The following is a 26,412-nucleotide window of genomic DNA, read 5'->3' on the forward strand; positions in this document are numbered from 1 at the left end:
TTTGGCAACTGGATCTCCACTACCAAATGTTACCCTGGGGAAGGAAGCACAGCACAATCCATTTTTCTAACATTTCTTGTTTCAGGAGCACCACTGACAAAGAACACAGAGACTGAAATCATTACTAGCAGAGCAAGCAAGTAGGCTGATCTCATTTATCACTCTGGTGACTGTGCAGATGAAGTTACAGCCTCCCAGGTTACTGCAAACTTCTTATGCCTGTTTTTAAAAGCTGAAAGTTTACAGCTATAACTGATCAGTGAACTAAGCATCCATCACTTCGAAACTCATTGCACACTTCGCTCATGTAGATTTAAAATAAAGCAACGTAAGAAGGAAGAATTATTTTCTTTTCAACTCCACCTCTTCTTTCCTACTTGTTTTTCTATTAAAACTCTGTACTAAAACACATTTTTTTTCTGAATACAGAACTATGGACAAAGAAGCCTTTCATTAATTCAAGAGCTGAAGTAGTCTATAAAGCAACTGTTTTCTCCATTTCTAGAAACACTGAGAGGAGTTTTGGCAGGAAGAGCCTACTCCCAAAACCAAATATTGGGGGAGGAGTAGAGAAAACTCCTGAACAAGTTCTGCTTTCTTTCTAAGTCACATTTCTGCAATATTTTCCCCTTTACATGGAATATGAAGATCCCAAAATTCCTTGTAACTACAGATACTCCTAGTAAGTTATCCTGAAAAAACTAAACAATGTTTTTTTTTTAAATTGAGCTCTCTTAAACCCCTTCTCAGACCAATGACCACAGTTAAAAATCTCCTAGTCAGAGCTTTTGTAGAATAGAATTTTGTATACCACATTCAAGTACCAGGAAAACAGAAAAACCACTTCCTACATGGATTTTTTAAAATGTATTTCATAAGAAGGAAGAGAAGGAGCCTCCTTCAGGTTTATACCCAACAGCTACACTACTGTCACAATTTAGGTAACAAATGTAAAAACCAAGTAATGACATGGATCTTGAAAGGCTCAGATACATGGCATGAAACAATTCCTTGGGTATGCTTTCCATATAAATTCAGAGTAATTTATTTTCATCATCAAATTATTCAACCAAAATGAAAAAGTTTCTTTAAAAGCCCTAAACCATGACAAGACATACATGTGGAATATGTTAGGTAAAGATTTGTGTAGTGTGCATTTGCTGAGCTAGGAAAATTCAAACATACACTGGAGAAAAGAGCCAAGACTAACATACAGCTTAGCAGTATGAAGTAAGGAGTTAGTTTGTTTTATCAACCTGACTCCATAAAAGTTTCTCCAAGAGATTCATTCACTCCATGCATTCTGACACAGCCCCCTAACTGTGTCTTCAGGGATAATGACTTTTTTTCTTTTTGCAAGTTGAACAGATTCAGCAAAGTGGCAGTCACTTAGGAAATGGAATTTAGCAATGACCATATATCTTCATTTGAAGCTGAAAGTGCTTTCAGGAAAAGCTGTAGAATCTTAAAGATTCTGGAATATTCCTTTTTATTTCTCCTCCTTTCAATGTTCAGTGGCAGCCCACCAACCACATCTCTTCATCTTCCACAAGAATATCTAAAATACATGCAAGACCACTGACCCACTGGCAGAATCACCAAATGTAAATAGAAACGATATAATCTGACCATGGAATTTTTCTACATAATTTCTATTAACAACCAAGAATTCAGAGAAATTATACATGGTATTTTCCATGTGTCAATATGAAGTTGACTGCATCTGATTTTGAGAAATGGAAGAAATAAAAAAATTTTGTGTTACTTTTTTTGAAGAAAGGCTTTATTTATTTCAACAGTATCTATACCTTACCTGCTGTTTGTTGCCTTTTCGTGTTAACATGACAAATGGCATCGTGTCCCCAGACTCTGACTCTCCTTCCCCACTTCCAAGTGGGGGGCCCTTCTTCAGCTGACTTTTGAGATGCAGAGGAATAGCAACATCCAGCTGATGCACTTTAACAGATTCACCACTCCGTTGCTATGAAAAAAGAGTGATTTCTATAAATGATCAAATGCTGACACAGTCAGGCTGCCAACATTGATTTTCACAACTGAGAAAAGGTTTAACCTCCAGGAAAGTGAAGAAGTATATAAAAACATTTATTAGGGTTACTATATTTTCCTTTTGTTTTCCTTGCTTGTGAAGAAGACAGTTACAAGGCAATCTCTTAGGGAAAGAAATCTGTGTGATGAGACACAGAATGTACATTCTTAATGCAAGATTTTTTTGTAAATCTTATTAATATATTTATTATACAGGGCCTGCCATACTCAATATTGAAATATTTACCAGATATGACTAAGAAAACAAAGTACTAAAAGCTTATGTAAATTTAAATGTATCTGCATTTTAAGACTACTAAAACCTATTATAAAGTCAGAAGTGTTGCACAGTATCTGCTGCATTCATTATTCATTCTGTAAAATATATGTCAGTATGTCATGTATTCACTGGGCAAACAATACAATTAACAACTATTTTACTAAAAGCCAAACAAGTCAACTGCAGAAAAGAGGTCACAACACAGAAAAAAAAATCTTCACTCCTTTAGTACAGCAACCTAAGCATTAATCACATATTTACTTTAAGAAAAAAATCATCTACAGTTAGCTGTACATTAAATTAAGAAAGTAATTATTTATACCTGAAGGTTTTCCAGCATCATTTTATCCAAGGCCTGAATGAAGTCCTCATCCTCTGCACAAGGGACATGCTTCAGTCCTCCTCCTTTAATCATTACCTCCTATTGCAATGGAAAAACATTGTCCATTACATTGGTTTCAGAAACATGAATATTCAGTCTAGAAATAAGTGGAAAATATCCTTATTGCTTTTTTATCATACACAATCAAAAGGTTCATAGAACCAAATTGTTCAAGAAAGTTTTCAGCCTTGATTATTTTCTTGAAAGGCATATTTCCTGATTTATGGTCACTCATAAGATTCTGACAGACTCGTGTGTGTGTGTGCAGGTGCATAGACACATTCAAGATATGGCAACAATAAAAAAAAATTATCTATCTATCATTAACACACCTATTTTAACTCAATTTTCCATTAAGGCCATAAAATTAGGTGGTATTTTCAAGAAAATGGCTACTCTTCCTTCCATTATTTGGAAAGCACAACGTGACAACAAAAATGTCAGAAGCCAGCACCCCTACACATTGTTCAATAATGTCCATTATTTCCTTACTATGTAACTGCAATTCAGGCTCAAACACATGGGTTCTTTAGCTGCAAATGTTACACTCTGTCAATCCCAAATTTGTATTGTAGGAATTTCACAACTCTTGTCTCCTTTTCTGTCTTGAGATCTAGTGGAGTATAATTGGTTTACCTTGTTATATCCTATTAGTTTGCTACTATTGCTGGCATTGCAAAACCATCATTTACACAGTATTTTCCAGTCTAGCTATCTGTGAAAGCTCACAGTCTTGTGAAAACATGTTGCAGTAAATGTGACAGCATAAAACTTTTCCAAAGATAATAACCAAAGTTTGCAAATATGAAAATAAGCTATAAAATGTATTTGAAAGAGTAACAGGAAGCGTCCTTGCTGTGTTTTCCCAGATATGTTATGAGCAGCACTGACAAAAAACAGAGTAAAGAAAACCAAAGATGCAAATTCAATTCACTTATCTCCAGCTCAATACATACTGTATTCTCCTCATCGGTTTCATTTTCCTTATTGGAGTCCGTAAGATAATCGGTGTTTTCCTCCTCTTCTTCTTCACCCTCTTCTTCCTCATTGTCAGAGCCCTCCTGGAATATTCAATATTAACTGCTGACTATTTTAAAAAAAGAAGGACAGCTGGTTCCTCAAACATTTTCCTAAACTCTCATGCTGCTTAGTTGAGTCTTTGTAAATTTGCTTGGTTTAGTTTTTATTTAATGTTCCAATCTGAACTCACTCAGCTTTATTACTAATTTCACAAATGTACAGCAGAAAACTGGGAGTAGTGTCTGGTACACTCTGCCATTCAGAGGGAACAACTCAAGCTGAAGGAATGGATTGCCAAGAACTCATTAAGTCCAAAGAAAGGAGATACAAAAATCTCTCAAGGTGCCTTCCCTACCCTGGTACTGTTTCTGATTCTATTGACACTAATTTAGGGGTGAAAATACAAAACCAGCCAAACTTCAGGACCTTTAATGCTGAGAGACATCTATTGAAAGAAAGCTTATTAGTAAATCAACCAGCCCAAGCAGATGGAGAAAAATTGTTCTGTTTCCTTGATGAACTCATTTTCTTGTAACAATACCATTATCATGTCAACTTTGCTGTGTCATAGTGACAAGTCAGAATTTCTACGTACTTGTGGGTTTTTTTATTGGCTCCACCATTTTTGATTGAAAATATTATTAGCACAGTAAACAAGGAAGGTTTTTATGCTCCATAAATCTTTTATTTATTCATATTGCATAAGCATACCCTGAACACCTGTTATTTTTCCTAATGACTACTCTGACATTTAGTCAATACAAATGTTTCTACAACAGATAAAGAAAGTCATCTAAAAGTGAGGTTTTTTCATGCCAAAAGCTGAAGGTATTTTCTTGTCGAGAAGTAGCACCCTGAGCAAAGCTGTCAGGTTCAAGTTTCTGCTAAAATATGGAATAAGCCTTAGACACTCAGTTTTCCACTTACATGGAACTAGGACGGCAATATCCTCACAGTACTGACTGGGCTGTGCACACCCAGATTTCACCTGCTAACTCTGACTTAGAAGGGCTTCAGGAAGTAATAAACAATAAAAATCACTACTTTTACATGGGGCAAGGTAAATGAATAAGTTTACCTCTTCTTCTGGCTCATTTACTTCACTTTCATTTCCAGATTGTTCCTCTGTCTCTGCTCCACCTTCCTCCTCTTCTTCATCCTCTTCCAGATTCTCTCCTTCCGTAATGGAATCCTTGGAATCTTTGTCATTCACAATTCCTGAAATTTAAAAAAAAGAGAAAGATGTAGAATATTAGAACACATACAACCACTCGAGTTACATGTGGAAGAACACTTCAAAAGTCCATTGTTACTGAGCACTAAAACTTCCCATTGGTTATAATATTTGACTTCTGAATGAAACATTTCCTATATAGTTAACTTAGACACAATGAGTAATAATGTCCTGCCAGAAAAGGAGGAAAACATTAGAGAGAATGCTTAAAATCACCCAGAGAACAGAAGAAGCTGTTCAAACTGCCTCAAACCATCCTCAAACTAAATGTGGACCCTATTGAAACACACTACAAAATCTGACTACCAAAGCACAGAGACTGCACAAAACCAGCAGAATCCAGAGACATGAAGCCCTGCAGTCTTTGCAGCAGTACTTCCCTCTACTGTCAATTAACAGTTTTGAAACAATTTTCTCAGCCTGTAATAAACCTTTATAACTCTCTCCTAATGCTCTGAGGCTGTACTTGAACCTATGAGGATGTAGGTGCCTGTATGAAATCTCTGGGAAAGTGAAGTCTCTTCCTCAAGTACTAGCTGGTGTGCTCATTCTCCTTGCAGACAGGTCTGACAAATTCTTACACTGTGTGTTTAGTTCATCTCGCAGCTTCTCTTGCTGACCTGCTTGCCTTCTGTCCTTCAAGATGGTTTAGTTTACTCTGTGTGTAAAATATCAGACATAAATACCTCCTTTCCTTCAGTAAGGCATCCTTCAATCTAATACCATTATCTGTACCATTTCCACAGAAGTGAAAAATTATTTCTAGCATTTTCCAGTGTTACAGTGTCCAGTTTAGTCTTAGATATAGATTTCAATCAGAATGTTTTTAAGACTTGAGCATGGTTCTCATTCAGTAAAAAAATTAATCTGTTTTTAGAGAATGACCACTGCAATATTAAGTCATCCAATTCAAAACCCTTGAAATTCCCTCACACACTATTGTTCTCATACATTCCTTCTTTTTTCTTTTCTTAATTTATGGAGCCACTTCATCCTTCAGAGGATTGCTGATGTCAATGTTCATTGCAATGACATTTCAATGTCAATGTGAATGATGTTCTAGGCCACTAGTTTTTCTAGGAATTTACTGAGGAATCAACACAGTCACTATTCAGGTTGTCATTCCTCTTTTGACATTAGACCAACTGCACTTAGCATCAGCCATTACTGTAAAGTTTTGTGCAGCCCCTTTTATTAGTAGAAGGAAGTGCTGAGTACCTTTCAAAAGACTATTACAGTTTATATAACACATTGTATATTTCTTCTTGGTTAACATTTTGACAGCATGAAAACCGTGAGTTTAGATCACACCATACAGGAATTTTAATCTGCTTTTCAGTTACTATGAAGGGAATTTCAAGGCATGTAAATGAAATAAACAGCATATTTTAAAAAAAAGTTCCTCCTAAAACAGAAGTTTCAACCTTTTATGTGGCTAACTAAAGAATTAAATTAAAGAATTATTCTTAAAAATTGAATGTGTCCAAGTAGGTGAAGTGCTCTAATTAACACTTACAAAGTGTAAAATTAACATACAAGAACTTTTAATGAACATGCTTGTTTTCAAATAAAAATGGAAGATTAGAAAACAACTTCATTTAACAAGTAATGAGCACAGTAGTATCCAACATTTTCTAAGAATGGATATGTACAAGAGGTTTAAAGGTTAATATGATGATAGCAGTATATTTTCAACTGAGCCGTGCTGCCAGCCCAACTGTTTTCTCCTGAAATTAGTGTGATTCCTACATTTTTCTGATTAAATTAAGGATTTATTTCCTCATCACTTGCACCATATGATTCCATAAAGTAATCCCATAGAAGTAATACACACACACATAGACTTCTGCTCCCCAAATACTATTATATAAGAGTATTCATATTGAATATTTTTTACATCTATTTACTTTAGAATTATGGAGACTCTGTATGGTATCTATGATGATTAGAAAAAAACATGCAAAAAAGTTACAAAAAATATTTCAATCATGAGAATAAATGATCATAACAATAACAGTATTTACCTATTACCATCATAAAGAGACAATTTTAAGAACTACAGGAATTGTCAAAAATACCTAACTTCCCTTGCACATTTTCTTACCCAATTTTATTAAGAATTCTCGTTCCAAGTCTTGCACCTGTCTGACAGCTTCTTCCAGAGAATTGCAGAGCTTTATCTTTGGTCTCAGCAGTTCCAGTGTATCACTGATCATATAGTCTATGTCTATAGGAAAAGGGTGGTCCTTTGTCCAAACATCCAGACTTTTTTTCCACCACACATAGCGCTAGAATACCAAATATTAAAATCAATTATATGCACACTGATGTTTATAAATCATTAAAGTTATGAAGTTTAAAATGCCTTATTTGTACAGTAAAAAATACAAAAGCTTTCATGTCACTACTTTCCTATTTCATACAACTATTAGATATTTTGATATCACTAAATCTTGTTCGATAATCAAAAATCACAAACATTAAGAATCGTAACTACTGTTAAAAGTATGAAAACAGAACAAAAAAGCCCTGACAAGAAAGTGCCTTCTCAGAGTAAACTCCTTCTACAAGAGATGACCACTTAACAACCAGACAGCTTTCAATTCCTTCCCCCAAATATTTTCAAGAAAATTAATTTCTCCAGAGGCATATTATAGGAATGGGGGAAACGTCATAAAAAAAATCTTTAGACTACAGCCAGCTTCAAATGCCTTATCCAGTTTGCTTTACAACAAGTTCACATATACCTCTTACAGTGACATTGTAAAAAATAAATGCCAATTTTAATTGAATCTAACAGTAGAACTTGAGAACTAAGGTGCTGCAAACACTGCACCTGAAACTGAAACAGAATCTTACTTAAAAGATTATATGCTTAAGAGGAAGGCTTACTGAAATTATTAGGTGTAACAAAAATACAATAATGTCTTCTCTGAAACATTTATTTTTGCATTAAAAATCAGACTATATCATACAGTGAGCAGCCTGGCCTAGTGGGAGGTGTCTCTGCCCATGGCAGGGGGTTTTAACAAGGTCTTCCTTGAGGTCCCTTCTAACCTAAACCATTCTGAGGTTCTATTCTTCAAAACATTATTTTACACCTTGCATGCAGATGAGTGATTTGTACCTCAAAGGTCTGAAATAAGTTATCACCTTAATTTTAATTTTTTAATACCCTTGTTTTAGTATAAATTATAGAGAAAAGAAAAAAGTAAATTAAATGCAGTAAGTTTTAGCATTAATTCCATGGTCTGAAATTCTTCATTTCAGTGTTTAAGCACTCATTATGAAACCTTTTCCCCACCTTCATTACATTTATTGAGTCAGAACTTCCTTTGCTGCAGCTTATGCCCATTACCTCTCTTCCTTTCACTGAGCATGCCTTAGAAGTATCTGCCTCCTCTTTCTCTACAAAAACCATTAGCTGAAGACAGCAGTCTAAATAATCTTCTCTTCTTCAAGTTCAGCAAACCCCAATATGAACACCGAGCGCCTCAAATCATTTTGGCATAACTCAACATAATTCAACACTTGAAACAAAAACTGCTACCAGACAGACAAGATTCTACAAATTACAGTGCAAGAGAACAAGGAGATAAATATGTACCAGACCAACTCATATTAGCTTGTTAAAGAACTTTACAGAGCTATGTAAAAATTAGAATACCTGAAAATATACAAGGAAGCAATCAAGTTTTCGCTTGCTGGATCCTCTGTCAAAATACTGCCCACAGGTATCGAGGATAGTACAGACGAGTCTGATTCTGAACAGATGTTCTGGAGGGTCCAGTGGACTAGGACTGCCATCAGGGTTCACACCAAATGAGGTGAAGGAATACAGAGTTCTAAATATTACAGCTGACTCCACCATTCGATAGTTGTAAAGCTCCCCCAAAAACTTGGCACTGCTGATCCGCCGTTGGTTGAACTTTGGTTGATTAACCTTTATCAAAAAAGAACAAGAAAATTCACTCTGTCATGCAGAAACAGACCAACCAACTCAACCAACCTTTTACAAAGGAAAAATTGCACTAAAAAGTTGACAGAATTTCTTATAATAAAAGATGATTTATGGCTACACACATTACATGAAAGTAAACATTAAATAGTTATGAAAGCTGGTCAGCTAGTATTTAAGTTCCAATACATTTAGCATGCACTCTGTCTTAAATCTATGATGACTTTTCATCACCCAGAGAATTCTTGTAATTATAACAGCTTTTAATATGGGCTGATCTCCAAAGTTACTTGAAGTTGTGTAAATCTGTCTACACTGTCAAAGAAATTCTGTGGCCTTACTAAGATAAGGGAGGCAAAACGATTGTCTTAAGAAATGTTGTTAGTTTGGTTTTGTTGGGGTATTTTTTTGGTACAATTATTCTATTAATTTAAATAAACCTATACAAAGCAAATAAGTGAGGTAGAAAAGTCATCAGACAAAAAAGAGAATCCAAGGATTCCTTCCTTTAAGCACAACAATTTTAGTTTTCCTTTCAATGTAAGTAGATTGAGTACAGCTTAGCAAGAATACTGATTGCTTACCTCCATTCCTAGTCGAATATCCTCTAGCACTCCATCCACAACATGAATTCCAACATCTTCCTGGTAAAGGACCAACCCTGCTAAGAGGTTGGCTACACAGTGAATACTATTATATTTCACATTCCAGATGTTGATCATACAGCATATAACATAGTCCTTAACTTCTGCATCCTGCCAAGGCAGCTTGCGCATCTGTCTCAGGACCTAAACCAAATTTTAAGACAAGCTTCACATTTTAGCAGGTAAAATATCAAGATGCTCCCTGTCATCCCCACTCTCTTCTGGTTGGGATGAAATCCCTGTAAGCACCTGCGAACAACCTCTTTCTCCCCCTCCAGGCATCCTCCAGATCTGCAGTAGCTATGGAAGACTTTATGTACATAACCCAACTGCTGTCCTTAAGCTACTGATCAAGCTGTCCAAGGATGTTCCACCATTTACTTGCTCTTAGAGTCTGTATTTAACTGAAGCCTTTTATCCCTAACTCTCCCAACACAATGTACAGAACACAATTATTCTCATCTCACTCTCCCTTTTTTCACCATTTGATACTGTTGAGAACACAGGTCTACAACTGGGGCTTCTACATATTCCAATAAAAGAAATTAAACCACTTTATTCATGTATACAAAAATGATCCCTCTTCCTTGCAACTGAAAAAAAACATAGCTCTCCCCAAACCTTTTCCAAAGTTACCACTACAGCAGTTTCAGTAAAAAGTGTATTAAAGATTTTGAAATGATTTACCTTTTCTGTGGTGACCTTGGAGAGATCCTTGTAAAGAAGCTTACGGATATATTCTTGCAAAGGAGGACGTTTTTTCTTCACAGTTTTTTCAGCTGGAGGGGGATTACAGTAGTAATAGGCATTTTCTACCATTGTAACATAGCGTGCATCAAGATGCATTGCTTGTTTTTTCCTCATCATTTGTTCCTGGAAACAAATGCAAATGACCAGTTAGAGATGCTGACATACCACATTTTCAAGCCAAAGGCTTTTAGAGCTACATTTGGGATATGGTAAATATGAAAGGTTGCAGAAAATTAAGTTAAAAACTTGGGTAGAGAGAAAAAAAGACAAAGTACAAATATATGATTCTGTGTTGCTCTTTCCTTGGCCATTTTTCTTTATGATCCCTATTATTATAATAGATCACCTGTGGTAAAAAAGGTTTCGGAAAAGTTTTTAAGATTTAACTCAAAATCTTAATGCTACTGTTCAGATAAATGGTTCACAATGATTTATATTGTTATATTTATATATTATTTATATTATATATCATTGATAAGATAATGGTTTACTAGGAACTCTGTTTAAACATTATTTAACTAGCTTTTATTTAATTAAAGTAGCTGAAATAATTGTGTATTGGCACAAACACAGTGAATCATAAGACTGGCAATCTACTTTTTACATCTGCATGTAACTCCAGAGAGTTTTTGATGGTTTCATATGAATTTCCAAAGGTTTAGACAACAGAATTTTCCTTATTCCATGCTCCATTACTGCTGTTTACCAAAGCAGGAAAGAAAAGTACAAGAAAAAACCTTTCTATCATAAAGTAATGCTTCAGGAAAAATCAAACAAGTAAGAGCACTAATTATTGTGCTTGATTTTCAGGTTTGTCCTGATTTTCCTCACTTAATACAATCTTTTCTCCATAGCTCAACTTAGATATGTAAGTTAAGGTTTATTTTGTGGGGTTTTAAAATTTCTTTTATCTAAAAATTCTGTACAAGAATAAAAATAGCATTTCTAAGTTGCTGATTTTTACAGTTGAGGATGAGCTTAATTCCATTATTAAATGCTTTTCAGTATGCATCTGTGTAATTATATGTATATAGGTTTAATTCTGTAAGTGATCCTATATATTCTAAATCCCTCTATGGTGGTTCACCAGGAAACTGGACCTTGGTAAACTTTATTTTCTGCTAGAGGTTGGCTACACAGTAATTTACAACTTCAAACAGACAAACAAAATTAATATGTAAGTACTGTTTCATCCCTACACACAAATGTTAGTATAACCATTCATGCAGTCTAGTAAAGCAACCAAGAGTTTAAACCTCCTTTGATTATTGGTGAGAAAACACTGTTTTTCATGCTGGTGGCCTTTCCACTTAACCTGAATAATTTAAAATTTCTTTTACATGGCAGACATTTCAGTTCAACTGAAATATCAATGTACTCAAACAGCTCCTTAACCCTGAGTTTCAGCTGCTAATTCAATGAGCATTAGAGAAGCTTTGTGCAACATAGTAACCCAACTAATAATGTAAGTTTCCTCCTGGATTTTAGTCATCTATCACCAGGAAGGTCTCCATCTGACATCAACCCTAAGGCATTTCATTCTTAACCTTTTCCACAACATAAATGGTCTTTCCTTTGATTCCCTGTGAGACTCTTCCTTTCCAAATGGGAAATTTCTGTCAGTAGCAGCACATTTTCCTACAGTCACCTAACAGATGCACAGCACTTAACAACTGAGTACATAAATTGTTTTCTGTGGGGAAAAAATACTTAGAGTAGAAAATTCCCAAACTTTACCATGTCATATATCTTAATGCTACCTCTGAAAATCTTTCACCTTTTCTAGATAGATCAAGAGAAAATACACCTTTGCTGCCTTAAAAGCATTTATCATGCTACACTATAAACTGAAAAATGAAGTGGGTCAAAGTGAAGCAGAACAGAGAAAATGGCAGAAGGGCTGGCAAATAACATTTAAAATTCCCTAAATCTACACAATTTGTGTATTTTCCTATTATAAAAAGTTGTACATTATACTGTAAATAATAGTTTATAATTAAAATGGTTCTTCCCAGAAGAAACAATATGCACTACCTGAAGGCTCAATATCACTGTAATTTATTGGGTTTTGAGCAGTCTTGAGTGTGTGTTCTAACTGTAAGTGGATTGTATTAGTCTTAATCTCTACTTATTAAAAATCTTCAGCATTTCAAGAAACCTTTTCAGTCCCTTTTCAGCTAAGGCATCAGATGGTCAGACTGGGAAGAGAAATCATAACACTAGACTGTTTGTAGTAACAAAAACCTTGAGGCAATTCAGAAGAAAAAAAGTAAGACCTGCAGTCCAAAGTGCTTTAAGCTCATCAGCTACTTTGGATCCCCGTTTTACTAGGCTAAAATGATGAAATAAACAGGTAAAGCATTACATCTGAAGGTGAGGTTTCTGTTTTTCCTTCAATAAAAACAAACCACAGACAACATTAAAGTATCCTTGTTAAAATATTAAAACTGTTTGGGTTCTTGGTGAATAGCAAAATCTGTCTGCACATAGCATATCCTACAGAAGCATTTCAAAAGAAAATTTGGTGATGACCACTATGGAAAAAAAATTTAAAAAAAAAAAGAAAAAAGAAGGAAGAAGTTACTAATCAAAACTTAAGCATCATGAGAATTCCAATTTCAGAAAGCATTTCAGCATGACTGACATTTAAACAACAGATTACAGCAAGACACTGAAACTGTTCAGCTCCTCCTTCCCTTTAATACCTGCACTGCTCTGCCCTGCTACTTGTTCTGACAGTTCAAAATGGAATTTTTTTTATTTTGTGGAAGCAACTTATTGTTATAGTGAATTAACACAGTTCTACATGAATTGCATTTATTTTGTCACAGCCTCTGCCTGTACAAACAATATCTGCCACAGTTTCAACACCACCAGTAAAGAGCAGTCACATCAAGAAGGAAGCTGCCATGTAGCTTAAGTTCTGTATATTTATAAACACAAGTGATCTGGCCCTAAAGCTTAAGACAATTGTCTAAATTAAATGATTAAAAATGCATTAGGAAGCTTTTAATACCAGAATTTCAAATATTCTTTCAGCAAGGCCACAACAGTATAATACAAGAATTTGACATTTTAACTTGATTATGCTACAGAAACATAGATCAAGATGATGTTGATCTTCCTTTCAAATCTCCAATTCAAAAAATCCAATTCAAGCAATTAATTTATCAACTGATCAACCATAAAGCAAATCTAGTTTTACATCAGTATTTTAAATTACATAAAGGACACTGAATTTGAAAGATTTGCCAAGAGGACCATTACTAGAAATAAACATTGCCCTAATAAAAGAAGAATCTTTAAATAATTTGCAAAACATGAAGTAGTTCCACAAAATCAGGATATGATCACTAAATAGTTCTCTAGAATAAGTAACTTAGTGCCACTAAATTTGCGATGCCCTTATAGAACACTTTACTTCTCAATAAGTAATTTTTCCTTAATTACTTTTTAAATCCATTCTTAACTATGACTTTCTTCTACACCAGGACAAAGCAACATTGTCTTTAATAGGAGACACATGGCCTGTTTGGAATCTTATTACAAAATACATCGTCAGCAGTAAAGATTAGGACCAACAATTATTTAGAGGATCAACAGGCATTGATTCTACCCAAAAGAGTATATCAGCTTTACAGTCACTTAGATTTTTACCATAAGATTGTTATCAGCTTCCTTTAGGAGAATTTTTTTCCACAGTTCACACTAACTTGTGTGGACCATAAGACTATGATCCAATTTGTACAAGACTATTTAAGTCAAAATTAATCTCTGTAGGCTTTTTACAGGATTCTTAGAAGATGCAGCTATTAAGATGAATGCAGAATACAAATCTATTTATCCTATTTTACATCTTAATAAATATATTCCAAACCTATTCGCCATCTTCCACCTTCTCCTGGTTCCTCAATGCATAAGAAAAGACTACTTATCCTAAACCTCGTGAGGCTTTAAGCTTCAGTGATTCAAACAGTGTTTGTGGTCTGTCTTGCACTTCACAGTTAAGCCATGTTTAGCATTCATCCAGCAGACTCCAGCAATCCAGCTAACAGTCAGTATTTTTGTAGTGCCCAACACTAAAAGCAGTCAGTTACAAAACCCAGCTCTGGTGTAAGTATTTAATTTTTTCCTCACTTCTAAAATTTTTATTGACTACCAAAAAGTGACAGCAATGAGGAAATGTCTTTTAAACATAATAGAATGGGATTTTCAAGGGAAAATTACTTGATTATGGAAAGGAAGATATTGCACAATACAACACATCAGCTGGCAAACCTTTAGAAAATTGAGATTTAAACCTTTCAAGATACAAAGTATGCTGCTACAAAAAACAAGAGCCAAGGAACTTGCAGTGAATTTGCTCATCTCTTTCCTCTCACGACTGTACCACCTCAACAGATGTTCTGACATTCAAAGAAGTTCAGAAAAAAACCAGTATTTTGTGGAAAAGAAATCGTACAACAGTATACCAAAGTACACAACTCCATTAACTAGACCTGGTTTAAGGAAAGGTCAATCTATCTTTGAAGGTCTTCTTCAACCATGTCTGATTCAGGCTCTTGCCTTGGACACAGAGTTTAAGAATTGTCTCCCAAGTCAAATAATGTATTATTCAGCTCTTTTTATTTTTTATTCAGCTCTTTTTAAGTCTTTGCCAGTACTTCTCCAGACTGACAGACTGCAATTCTAATCTTATTTCCCAATCTCTACTTCTAAAACTGCTTCTCTTAGTGTCTTCATAAACTTTTCTTTTCACATTTAGAACTCCAGATCATTATACAGCGCACAGAAACCACCTCTTGCACAAATGTCTTCACTTCCAGTTGAAATCATGTCTGGTTCCATTTACTACTATTTTTCTCCCAAAGACTATTTCAGGCATGTTCAAGTACAGCTGCAATATTCTTGCAACCACATCCTCTGGGGTTGCCCTGTCTCTGAACATTAGTAGTGCAAAAGCAATAGCTTTTTACTTCAGAAACTGAATTCTTTTTTTTACATTTCTTTTCAAGTCATGAAGAGGTTTTTAGGTCAACTGGAGTTCTCAAGAATAGTTTCAAAAATAATTGCTTTAAGTCAGGCCATGACACCTCCCCCATAAGAAAGCAAGTTTTCTCTTACCAAAAGAACACTGGTTCTTAAGTGAGATTCTGGTGATCTGAAGAGGAATCTTCCACAGGTTTCCAGCAAGGTACAAGCCATTTCAATATGATGATGAGAGAAGTCTGACAGAAGCATCTGGTATGTATTTATACAAAAGTACAGCTTGTTAAACATCTTTTTCAGCTCCAGAAAACATTAAGTTATATCTACCAGACTGAAAACTATGATAGTGTTCTAAATTCTTTACAGAATAAATGCAAGTTGATCTCACTGATCAGATGTGAGGACTGGCAAGGCCCTGGCACAGGTTGCCCAGAGAATCTAGATTCCCCATCCCTGGAAGTGTTCAATGCCTGGTTGGATGCAGCTCTGAGCAACCAGGTCTAGGAGGAAGACAGGGGGTTGGAACCTGAAGATCTTTAAGGTCCCATCCAACCCAAACCATTCTATGAACATTCAAAAGATTAATCTCATTTTAAAACTCTCATAAGAACAGTCTATAGACCCCAAATTTAGGCTTCAGAAGAACAGGATGTTTTGAAAGACCAGCATAAAAACACCCAAACTACTCATTACTGCACAAGGGCACAGTAACCTCAGAGGACACCTAACAGCACTGTTATAAGTTAAGCAATAACTATAATTAATACAGCATTGCATTTTACAGCATTTTATAGACAGAGAAGTGAAATGATGAGTGATTATGATTTCTTTAGGAATTCAGTTTGATATCTAACAAGTCAATGAATAGAAACTATTCACACAGGAAGTGATGTTAAGCTGTGAGTCTCAAGCATCTTTTATCAAAGGCACTTTTATTTTTTAAAACCTATTTTTAATTTGGGACTTGACATCAAGGTTTGAATGTTAATCAGCATCCAAAGTGAGATGATGTGCCTAGAGATCAATGCCTTCCAGAGATGTTTTGCTCCTCAACAAACAAAAGCACGTGCTAAAATGGCATAAAAGCCACACCTTGCATTGCATCACTGAAATGCTTTTTGCCTCCAGTCCTTTTCTCTTACTGTTATTGCCTCCACAAAAACATTAATTGAAATCAACATAATGGAGGTTTTGCAATGTACAGCAGATTAATAAGTACCAATGTCTGCCATACTTAAAAAGAAAATTATGAGCAGTTTGGTTGTGTCCAAATGTAGAAGTTTATTTTAGTATGTTCCTCCCATTAGAAGATGTAAAATATTCTAACCTCTATAGCAGCTATAAAAGTCTCCTCATACACAGCAGCCAAAGACACCAGGATTTAAAACATCCCATGTAACATCAGCAGCAGGTAAGTGAAGGGGAATAGGATGGGGACACATTTTCAGCATACACAGGAACACAGGACTATCACAACACCAACCTTTAAACAGTGGAGAGTATCATTTTTGGAGAACATCTTAAACTTGGTAAGCTCACCAATAAATCTCACAGTTTTATTCTTTGTTTCAATGTTGATCTGGTCCTTTTTTCTTACCTAAAAAACAACCAAAAAATTGATTGTAGACCCTCAAAAATACCAAATTCTTCTAAATTACTTTTATCTGAACATGCACAAAATACACCTGGGAATTCAGCAGTGTTTGGTATCGGCTTGGTTCCTCAAGCTCCACCTTGACTTCTCACTGGGTTTCCTAAAACTCTCCCTTACAACCTTGTTTCTTCAGAAGATTTTCTGTTCTTCTCCCCATCTCCCCACCCCCCAAAACAATTAATTCCTCTAACATACCTACAGCCACAGATCCTCCTCCTTTGCCACAGTGAAGCAGTGATAAAATATATTAGATTCTGTATTTTCAGAATCAGTAAGAAGTCTCTACATGAATAGGGCCACTTGTACTGTCCTCAAAGAAATATTAAACACTGATGGCTTTTTCAAGTCAGATTTAGTAACATGCAGACTTTTAAAATTACTGACAGTCAGCAAAATTTAGGAACAAAACACAAATATATATCTACATCTAAACATAATCTGCAAAATAGAAAACTGTATTTCCCCAACAGAAAGAGGTTTTTCTGATAAACTTAACATAGTTAAGATTCAAGTAAGTCTGAGCAATTTATACACATTTCTAATGTCAATATTAGAAAAAAATTTGAAACCTGTGCCACAAAACTCAGAAAATAGTTTTGTGAGTTAGAGGGAATCATCACTGTGCACCACAATAATTTTGATAACAACACTTAAAGTAAAGGAAACAACAGGGAAAAGTACATTTATGTGGAAAATTATGATAGATGAAAATTGTAAAATCTATTTTGAATTAAATACTGAATGATAATAGTGATCACTACAATAGTAGCCTTGTAGTGGGAAATGTTAGAATAGGTCAGGTCTCATTTTAAAAGCAAGCTATTAATTTACAGAAAATTCTTAACAGATGAAGCAGAGTTTCTAATTTTTGTAACATCTGCAGTAACTGTTGTATAGCTCATTTATATAAATATGTGAGCATATATGGAAAGCTGTAAAAACTTCTCCTCTACAAGGACTTAAAAAGTTACAAAAATTTCTCTTCTTTTTTCTAGAACTGCTGAGCTGACAGAAGAATATTCACTGAGTTTTAGAAGCAGTATCTACATAATACAAAATGGGTTTTCCTCATAAGGATGACTTATAAGATTGGTTAATCTGGTTTTAGTAAAAAACGAAATCACTAAAACATACATGGAACCTGAAATCCCCTTTCAGCATGGAACAGAGATCCTCTGCTACATCAGACATACAGGGATGCAATGTGGCAACCAGTCTTGCATAAAATGGTAGCAAATCCAATCTGCAAACAAAGGAGAGGATAAAACAGACAATTCATAGACAAAAATGTATTTATGTCTACAAATATGGGCACCATTTTACTTGTGAAAAGAATCAATGCACTGACAGAACTACACACATGGAATTTTTCTGGCCCACTTCAAAATACAATATCATTTAAAAATAATACAAGAAAGTAAACCACCATAACCTGTTGGAATACTTCATAGTTAACTTCCTTTTTGACTCCTACCATAGATAAAATGCTGAATACCATCAGCAACAGAATTTGACCTTCAATAAATTACCAAAGAGAAAGAAAATTCAGATCCATCTCAACATGCAAAAAAAAGGTTCTTCCAGACAAGCCCATGGGCTATGGCACAGTACTAATATTCTTTCTGAAAAGCAGCAGACATAACTAGGAAGGTAGATTACTTTTAAGGTGGCAAACTTCTAAATGAATGTAGCAGTTATTACATAAAACAAAGCTGAGCAGACCTGATGTGGCCACCCTTTTCCCAAAAACTCTGCTAGTACTCCCACAAATGGTAATATTTTCAAGCTTTCTATAGAATTTCCTTATTTCCTTCTCTCTTGCCTTAATTACATTCCTTCACACCCATTTCCTTTGCACATTTATGCTAACCAGCTGTGTATATATCAATTTTAAATGCAGAGAAACCAACCGCACTCTGAGGCCTCATAATATCATGTAACAAGCTGAAGGAAGTATTTTCGTTTTATTTTCAGAATCCTAAGTTAATGCAGTAAACAGATGAACTCTAGAACAAGCCAAAGTAAGTGGAGAGGAACATCCTAAATTTGCATGCTTTTAATGAGAAATTGCCTGTAAGGGAAAAATGCATCAAGAGTTTACACTTCATGAAGGCTTAAGGTTTTCCCTACTGCTTAGGAAAGGAAAAGAAAAAGAAAAAATACACTGACAAAAATAATCCAAAGGCACGGTTGATACACGGAGCTTGTCCTGGCACAAAGCATCAAGACAAAAACCCCAAAACAAAGCCATCACAACTGCCTCCTTTCTCCTTTCTGCCTCTACGTCACTGGAGCCCATTTCTAAGACATTTAATACCCACTTACAGAAAAAGAGACAATTATGTATTTAAATTGTGGGCTAGAAGCAGCAGAATATACTCCCCCCCAAAAAGCATAACCAGCCAGCCTCCTGACAACACAAAAGATTCCTGGTGAAACATTGTGGGTATCTCAGTTACCTATTGAACAGTTTTTATCTCTTTTGTTAATCAATAACTGAAGCAGTATTTACATTTTTTGAACTTGTTGGAACACACAGTCAAGGCTGACTACCCACAGCAAATTACTACCATGTTATTAAGCATTTAGCCATTAACTTTGAGAGCAGTGAAAGTCTCACTACTTCACACACACACACAAAAGCTAAACTAAGAGAGGACTGTAGTGGAACTAAGGTTGTTTAACTGAGGGGATTTCTGTATGGCAACTATTTTAAGATAAATTTAATTAATTAATTTTTAAGATAAATAAGTTTTATTCTGGTCTCAACAAATGCCAGCCTGCTGAGAGCTAATAATTTCATCTCTGTAAACTGAGTATACCTGGGGGAAAAATAGACTTAGAGCACATTGTTGTTATTCCCTTGCAGGACACAAAAGGTTTCTTCATGGGGAAGCATACTAGGACTGGGTATTTCTAAATAGGTGAAATATAGTAAGGAAAAGCCTTGTGTTAATTATACTGAAATTGGCAATCAGAGATTCCCTCTCAGGGGAGACAAAAGTTCAGGTTCAGCAGTGGAAACACTCCAGTATCAGTGGCACCATCTACTGGTACATGCAGTGCTTTGTTCCTTCCAAAAGTATTTCTTTCTCTTGAGAAGGGGGAAAGAACTTAACTAAATCCCCACAAACCCCACATTGTTATCTCTTCCCGCTCTTCTGATTATGAAGCAAGATGTGGCATCAGGGATGAGTCAGTCACTCTCTGAAGTCCATGTTAAGCACCCTGAATATTCACCACCACAGTAAAAAGCACCTCCTCTGACCACTGTCATTTAGATCACATACCATGGACTGATATCTAGTCAGCTCTGGATCTCAGGCCCACGAGCAACATGTCAGTGTAATATCTAAGAACATATATTTTTTCTACCATTTCAAATGTCAGTTTATTTTAAAAAGCCCAAACAAGCAAAACCAATCATAAACCAACTTACAGAAAAACTTTAAAAAGTCCTAATCTCAATCTCTCCAAAATGGATGCATCCAAAATTTTATGCCCAGGAAGAGTGAAGGGGGCATTTTGTACATTTCCTAATTTCTGTGACTCTACAAGACTGCTTAAAGACTGAAACAATGGAGCCAGAACTCCTGCCTCACAAGCATAATCATAATGGATAAAATCAGTGCATTCACAGGGCCTGAACAGGTACTAAGTGCCACCCACACTGCTCAGTGGGAAGAGAAGGATGATGTGGAATTGGAATGTTACCAGGGAAGCACTTTTGGCTTTTATTTCTTCATCAGGACATAAAACTCCTTGATCTCAAGCACATCCCTCAATTTTACCCTCAACTGAAACAGGCCCTTGAAACACTGGTAAGTCAAGTTCAACTGAACAAAAAGGACCTTGGTACAGAGAAGTCTCAGGATAAAAAGCTCACAGTAAATACACTGGAGGCTTGCAGCTTTTGAGTTAAAATGTGCACAACTATTTAACACTTAAGAAACAGCTAACTTCTGAATTAAGAACAACCAAAAATAACACTAAAAACCTCCACATGAACAACAGATCTCTTACTGCAGGTAAACTTGCAACTTCACAGATCACCATAGATGGGAACATCAAAAAATATCATAAACCACAACAGTCCCTATATCCTGCTTAACATTTTTCTAGAATTGTTTAGAATTTAAAGCCTAAGAAAAGTTTTCAGACTTCTCATATTAAAGTAAAAGAAAATAATTTATAGAATTGCAGTATTCTGGTAAACCTAAATAATTCTGTGTATAGGAAGACAGTTCAGTTAGACAGCAAAGAACCACAGAAAAGTCCTAAAGCTCTGAGCAGTATGGGTTAAATCACTGTCTGCAGCCTTGGATTAAAAGGCTAATATTTAGTTCTAAATCAATTCTCCAATGCAAATGTGAAAGCCACTCGTATACTGGCATTGAAAAATCCTTTTAAAAGGCCTTCTGTTCTGTCGGGTTGGAGGTTCAAATCACAGCTGAAAATGTAAATGTGATCCATTCATCAGTATTCAACAGAGCAGGGCAAAGATGTATTCTAACACTGATTTACAGCGAGTTGAGGAAGAAACGGCCTTTTTTGTCAAATTAAGTTTTCTGTCCTGAAGAATCTTGATTTGTCCCAATCTATCCAACCCCAGTGGTAGCAAGAAAGCTCCCTGGAAACACTACATAATGACTTTGATTTCACAGTGTCCATTTTACACCACAAACAAAAAAAAAAAACAGTTTTACACTTTCTTGATGCAACTGTTGTGCCTGCACATTTCCCAAAAGTGATCTCAGGAAAAGAAAGAAAACTTACTCTATCATTGAAATACCTCATTATGGCTACAAATAAAGCAGCTGAACTTAAACAGCATTAACTGATACGCCTGGAAACTAAATACTTTCGGAAAACATACTGCTTTATCTGCATCCTCAAGGACACTGCTCCTCTGAAGCTTTCACAAAACACCCTCCTCAAAAACATTAGCACAACCAACACTCTTCTCCCACAGTATCCCAGAGAGATATTGCAAAAATTCCTGGATTAGTGAAAACAAGTATGTGACAATAATGGAAGGTAAAACCATATCATTACAGCTCAGTGAAGTGATACACAGAGCAAAATCATCGTTACTGCACAGTATACAAAGCCTCCAATCCGTGTGTTACAGAATAGATAGAATTTTCTGTATCAGAAAGAATTATGAATGTTGATTTGAAGACACAGCAGAACTGCCCTTTTACCAGTTGCAGCAATACAGTTTACTTAAATATTGGGATAGGTTCTCCTTTCAAATTGTCTGCATCTGTGAGCAGTTCAGCTGGTATTTACATTCCAAATGCTGGTGTTCAGAACAAGCAGGTCTGTCAACATCCTGTTTCTCCAGCTGAGTGGCCCAGAGACGGGGTCACCAAAGCAGACACATGAACACAACTGAACTTAAGATCTTAAAAGAATCAAGGTAACTCAAGTATTCATTAGTCAAGTAGGTCCCACAGCAGATAGCAGGAAAAGGAATTAAAAAAGGATTATATATCAAATTTTAATGCATCTTAGTATTAGGAAAAATTCGTATTTATAACTAAAGACCAGCAGTGAGAGGATCAGCTGAGCCATTCATTTCAATGTTAGTTCCAACTACTGGAGACCAGAACCATCACAAAAGTAACAGCTCCTTGAGGCAACCCCACCATCTATCCTGCTCTGGTGAGTTCTATCAGAAAAGTTAATATTTTTAAAATTATTATGACTTTTAATACAAATCTGTAGGGCAATGGAATTACCACTGGAAGACAACAGATGGCAATGAGGAAACTATGTGTGCTTCTAGGAGTTTCTTAATTCTGTTCATAGTACAGCCTGATCAGAGACATTTAACAGTGCAATATATCAGGAATTTAACTTCTGCTTTCATGCCATCTATGAAATCACACTGCTGAATTTACAAGCTTTATCATGCTGTTCCTGTATGAAGAACCTCCTTTTGCTGTGCACATCTGCAAATTCCTCCAGATCACTGTCACCTAGCACAATTTAGCAGATTATGCAAAGAGAATAAGGGATTTTCCAAGAGGTTCCAAAAGTTAATGATCAATTTCAGCAATCTGGAACCTACAGCACCAGGAAACAATACAGGGCAGTGGTACAAACATTACTGTATGGAAAGTTCTCTATTATGGCAGAGCTGAAGACGTTAAGTCTAAGTGCTCCTGCTGATTAACATTGCTGCAGATGCTCTAAGCTATGAAAAAGCAATTCTTCTCACATTGTGCTTTGATGCATTTCATGATTACCAGCAGGCTGATGAACAGAAATGTTACTTTATCTACAACCGTCATTTGGGCTGAAGAGCACCTTATTCCATCTAACACAGAAGATCATCAGCTGTCAGCCTTCTCTGTCATTAATTCATGTTAGGCACAATCAGGCCTCTGTCAAAGTCTCCAAACACTGAGGCCAAACCCGTGAGTTTTAGAGGCAAGAATACACAAGAGAATGAAAGATTATGTGCACTGTTTCACCGTGGAGTCAGGTTAATGCCTCAGTCAGCAAACAAACCATTGGTTTTCACACAGCAAGGGAACAGGGTTATTAGCACAGCAGATGCTTATTATAAATGGGATGTAGAAATAGGCTAAATTAACCTTTAAATTAAGGTTGAAAACACAGCACAAGCAGTGATTAAACTTTAGGAAAACAAAGCACCAAAGTCTGTTCATTCAAAGCCAGTCTACACATGTGTTGAGACAAAACAGAAACTCAAGCTATGTTTTTCCCCCTCAGTGTTAAAAGGTAATGGAATCAAAGCAGTGTAAACTCTTAACAAGAATTCCAAGATGAGCATGTTCACTTTAAATTAAATGCAGCATCAAAACAGCTTATTGTGAGAAACAGGGCAAGGTGAAGCAAGTAAAGCAACTTCTTCATAATTTCACCTCAGTGAAATTAAGGCTCAAGTTTACCAGAGATCAGCAAAATAAATGATTCCTCCAATCAATTCAATGTTTTTATTTGAATATTTAAAATCATTTTTGGAAGCAGGGCTCTTCCTGTAAGTGCAGGAAATCTGCTTACACAGAGGCAAGGAGAAAGCAAGAGCTTTACACAGGCAGATGTACACAGACAAAAGGAGCCAGGCTCAAAGTGGCTGGCCTAGAATTGGCTGTTGCAGAAGGCACAAGGCTGTTATAATGGCCATGTACTGCATCAGAATTAACATATCACAAGAAATCCTCCTTCCAAACTATGCTCTAACTGTCCACAGGCTCTAACACAAAAAACAAGTTGTCCTGCATGAAATAAATCTTCCCTTTTTGGTATCAGGAAGGTTTTACAATTATTTTCATAGTTTTTAAAAAAAAAAAAGGTAATGAAAAGAGAATTGCTGTAAACACCAAATATCAGGAAAAAAAAATCCTTACTAAAATCCTTAATTTGTGACAAAATATCATGGTGTGGATTGTTGATTTTAAATATTCCTTTGTGCACTCCAAAAGTACACATCAGGAATAAACAAATGGAATATACACTGGTTTTAAAAGTACATGCACATGCTAAATTAAATAATAAATGGGTGGATCCAGCTTGGTCCCCTTCCATTCTTACCTTTGTCTAGGAACTATGAAAAGTGCTCGTACCAGTTTTCTTCTGTTGGCTTTTGTATTCATATTCATGCAAAAATCCATTGCTGCCTATAAAGAGGAAAGTTAATGCAATACTCCACTTTAATGCAGTGGGTTTTCAAAAAAGCAACAGAAACTGGTGTTTCAACATGGCTTTTACAGAGCTATTCCTATTACATGCAACTGCTTTAAAAATAACCATAAAGAAAAATCTTCAGTTTTGGCTAGAACTGGAATAGTTAGAAAACACGTCCACTGAGAGGAATACTGACCAACTACAAAATTAATTCAGCTACTGTCAGACTCCAAAGCTTGAAATCTTTATTTCCTATCTATTTGATCTAGCATTATGGCTTTTAAGAGAGCAAAAACCTGAAACTATGACCGTACCTTGTCTATGAGGTCTCTGTTGACACAATTTGGAAGCTGCTGAAGAAAAGCATCCACTATGAGTTTTAAATGAGATCCAGTACTGGCTTCTTCATCCTCTTGTTCTAACAGAGGGAAATAAACAAACAGCAGACATCTTTAAGCTATGAAATACAATCATTTATGTACACATTCCCCAAACAGTGCATTTACAATGTTTAGTTAAGTATTCCTCTGTGTAGTCACTTTTCAGGCAACTGCCTTTATATTTGCTTACTTTTAAAAGCTGTGTGAAAGAATTGGTAATTTTCACTGCATAAACATCTGTAAAATAATTTTCACTTCTCTGAATGACTTACTACAAAAATATTTATCACAGTCCTAGCAGTTTCTAGCTACTAGTTTCATAAATAAACAAACAAATAAATAAATTCCCTTGAATGAACTCTACAAATCCACAAACTAAAACAATCAAGTTAAAAAAAACAAATCAGGAAGAAATAGAATTCTTAAATCAATTCTTTTTACCTTGCTCATCAAGAAGCTTCTTTGTAAGATCTTCTGCCTCATCTCCACAGTCCAACTCCAGCGCATCATCATTAATATCCAGGTTCTCCAGCTCCAATTCCAGATCCTCATTCCCAGCTGCTTCCTTATTATCTTTGGCATCTTTTGAATCTATTTACAAATAAAGGAGAAATATCAAATAAATACTAAGAAATTGTTAACTATACAGTCATTACTGGAATACAGGAAGACTAATGCTGCTAAACCTACATCTCTTTAATGTCTTATTGGAAAACCTTTTACACAGATGTAGAAAAAAAAGGAAAATGCAGAAATAAAGATTATTAGTTTCCTTGAACATGATATCTCAATCTGATAAGGATTCAGAAAAGAATAGCTAATATTTTTCTTGGACCACAGCACTGGTTCAACACTGAGCATTTTTCCAAGAGATTACTATGTACAGAATTCTACTGTTTTTTCAGACCTCCTTCCAATTGCATTTGCAGTCCATGCTTCATTTAAAAAAAATAAATTTCAAGGCAGATAACCCTTATTAAAATTCTAAAATTTTTCAAAGCTGAGTGTGACAACTTCTAAACAGTGCACATCATATGGAAATATAGACTCACAAACAAGTAACATGTTTAGAATCACAGACAAAATTAGTCTGGAATGGACCTTGGTGCTATCTCCAGTTCAAACTTTTGGTCAAAATGGATGAATACCACTCACACCAGATTTCTCAGGTATTTTTCCAGTTATTTTAAAATAGTAAGACAGAGATTCCAGTCTCTCTGGGCAAGCTGCTCCAATATCCAAAAATCCTTACAAGGAAATGTCAGAATTCTCCACACATGCATCTTCTGTAACACTTTGAGCCAGGGATGGTGACTTTTTATCCCACTGTACCTGAAGTCTGCACATGCCTGGGTGTGAACTGAGAGCTGTATCAGAAGTGAGGAACCACCCAGGCCTATGAATCTAGTGAAATTT

The 26,412-nt window shown here is 35.6% G+C and overlaps 1 protein-coding gene across 5 annotated transcripts in view; it reads right to left on the minus strand.

The window, feature by feature from the left end:
- Positions 1-26,412, minus strand: part of UPF2 (UPF2 regulator of nonsense mediated mRNA decay) — a 52,372-nt gene that overhangs the window by 12,782 nt on the left and 13,178 nt on the right. For all 5 annotated transcript variants that reach the window (XM_033514341.1, XM_033514342.1, XM_033514340.1 and 2 more), the window contains exons 6-19: positions 25,438-25,587; positions 24,931-25,034; positions 24,524-24,609; positions 18,092-18,200; positions 16,787-16,900; positions 15,439-15,555; positions 10,252-10,437; positions 9,505-9,708; positions 8,630-8,905; positions 7,067-7,250; positions 4,807-4,946; positions 3,665-3,769; positions 2,649-2,747; positions 1,814-1,981 (exon numbers count right to left, since the gene is read on the minus strand). In XM_033514341.1, coding sequence (XP_033370232.1) covers positions 1,814-1,981; positions 2,649-2,747; positions 3,665-3,769; positions 4,807-4,946; positions 7,067-7,250; positions 8,630-8,905; positions 9,505-9,708; positions 10,252-10,437; positions 15,439-15,555; positions 16,787-16,900; positions 18,092-18,200; positions 24,524-24,609; positions 24,931-25,034; positions 25,438-25,587 — 2,042 coding nt within the window. The remainder of the gene's footprint in view (positions 1-1,813; positions 1,982-2,648; positions 2,748-3,664; positions 3,770-4,806; positions 4,947-7,066; positions 7,251-8,629; positions 8,906-9,504; positions 9,709-10,251; positions 10,438-15,438; positions 15,556-16,786; positions 16,901-18,091; positions 18,201-24,523; positions 24,610-24,930; positions 25,035-25,437; positions 25,588-26,412) is intronic.

The sequence above is a fragment of the Parus major genome, chromosome 1A, assembly GCF_001522545.3.
Source record: "Parus major isolate Abel chromosome 1A, Parus_major1.1, whole genome shotgun sequence".
In the NCBI taxonomy this organism is placed as follows: Eukaryota; Metazoa; Chordata; class Aves; order Passeriformes; family Paridae; genus Parus; species Parus major.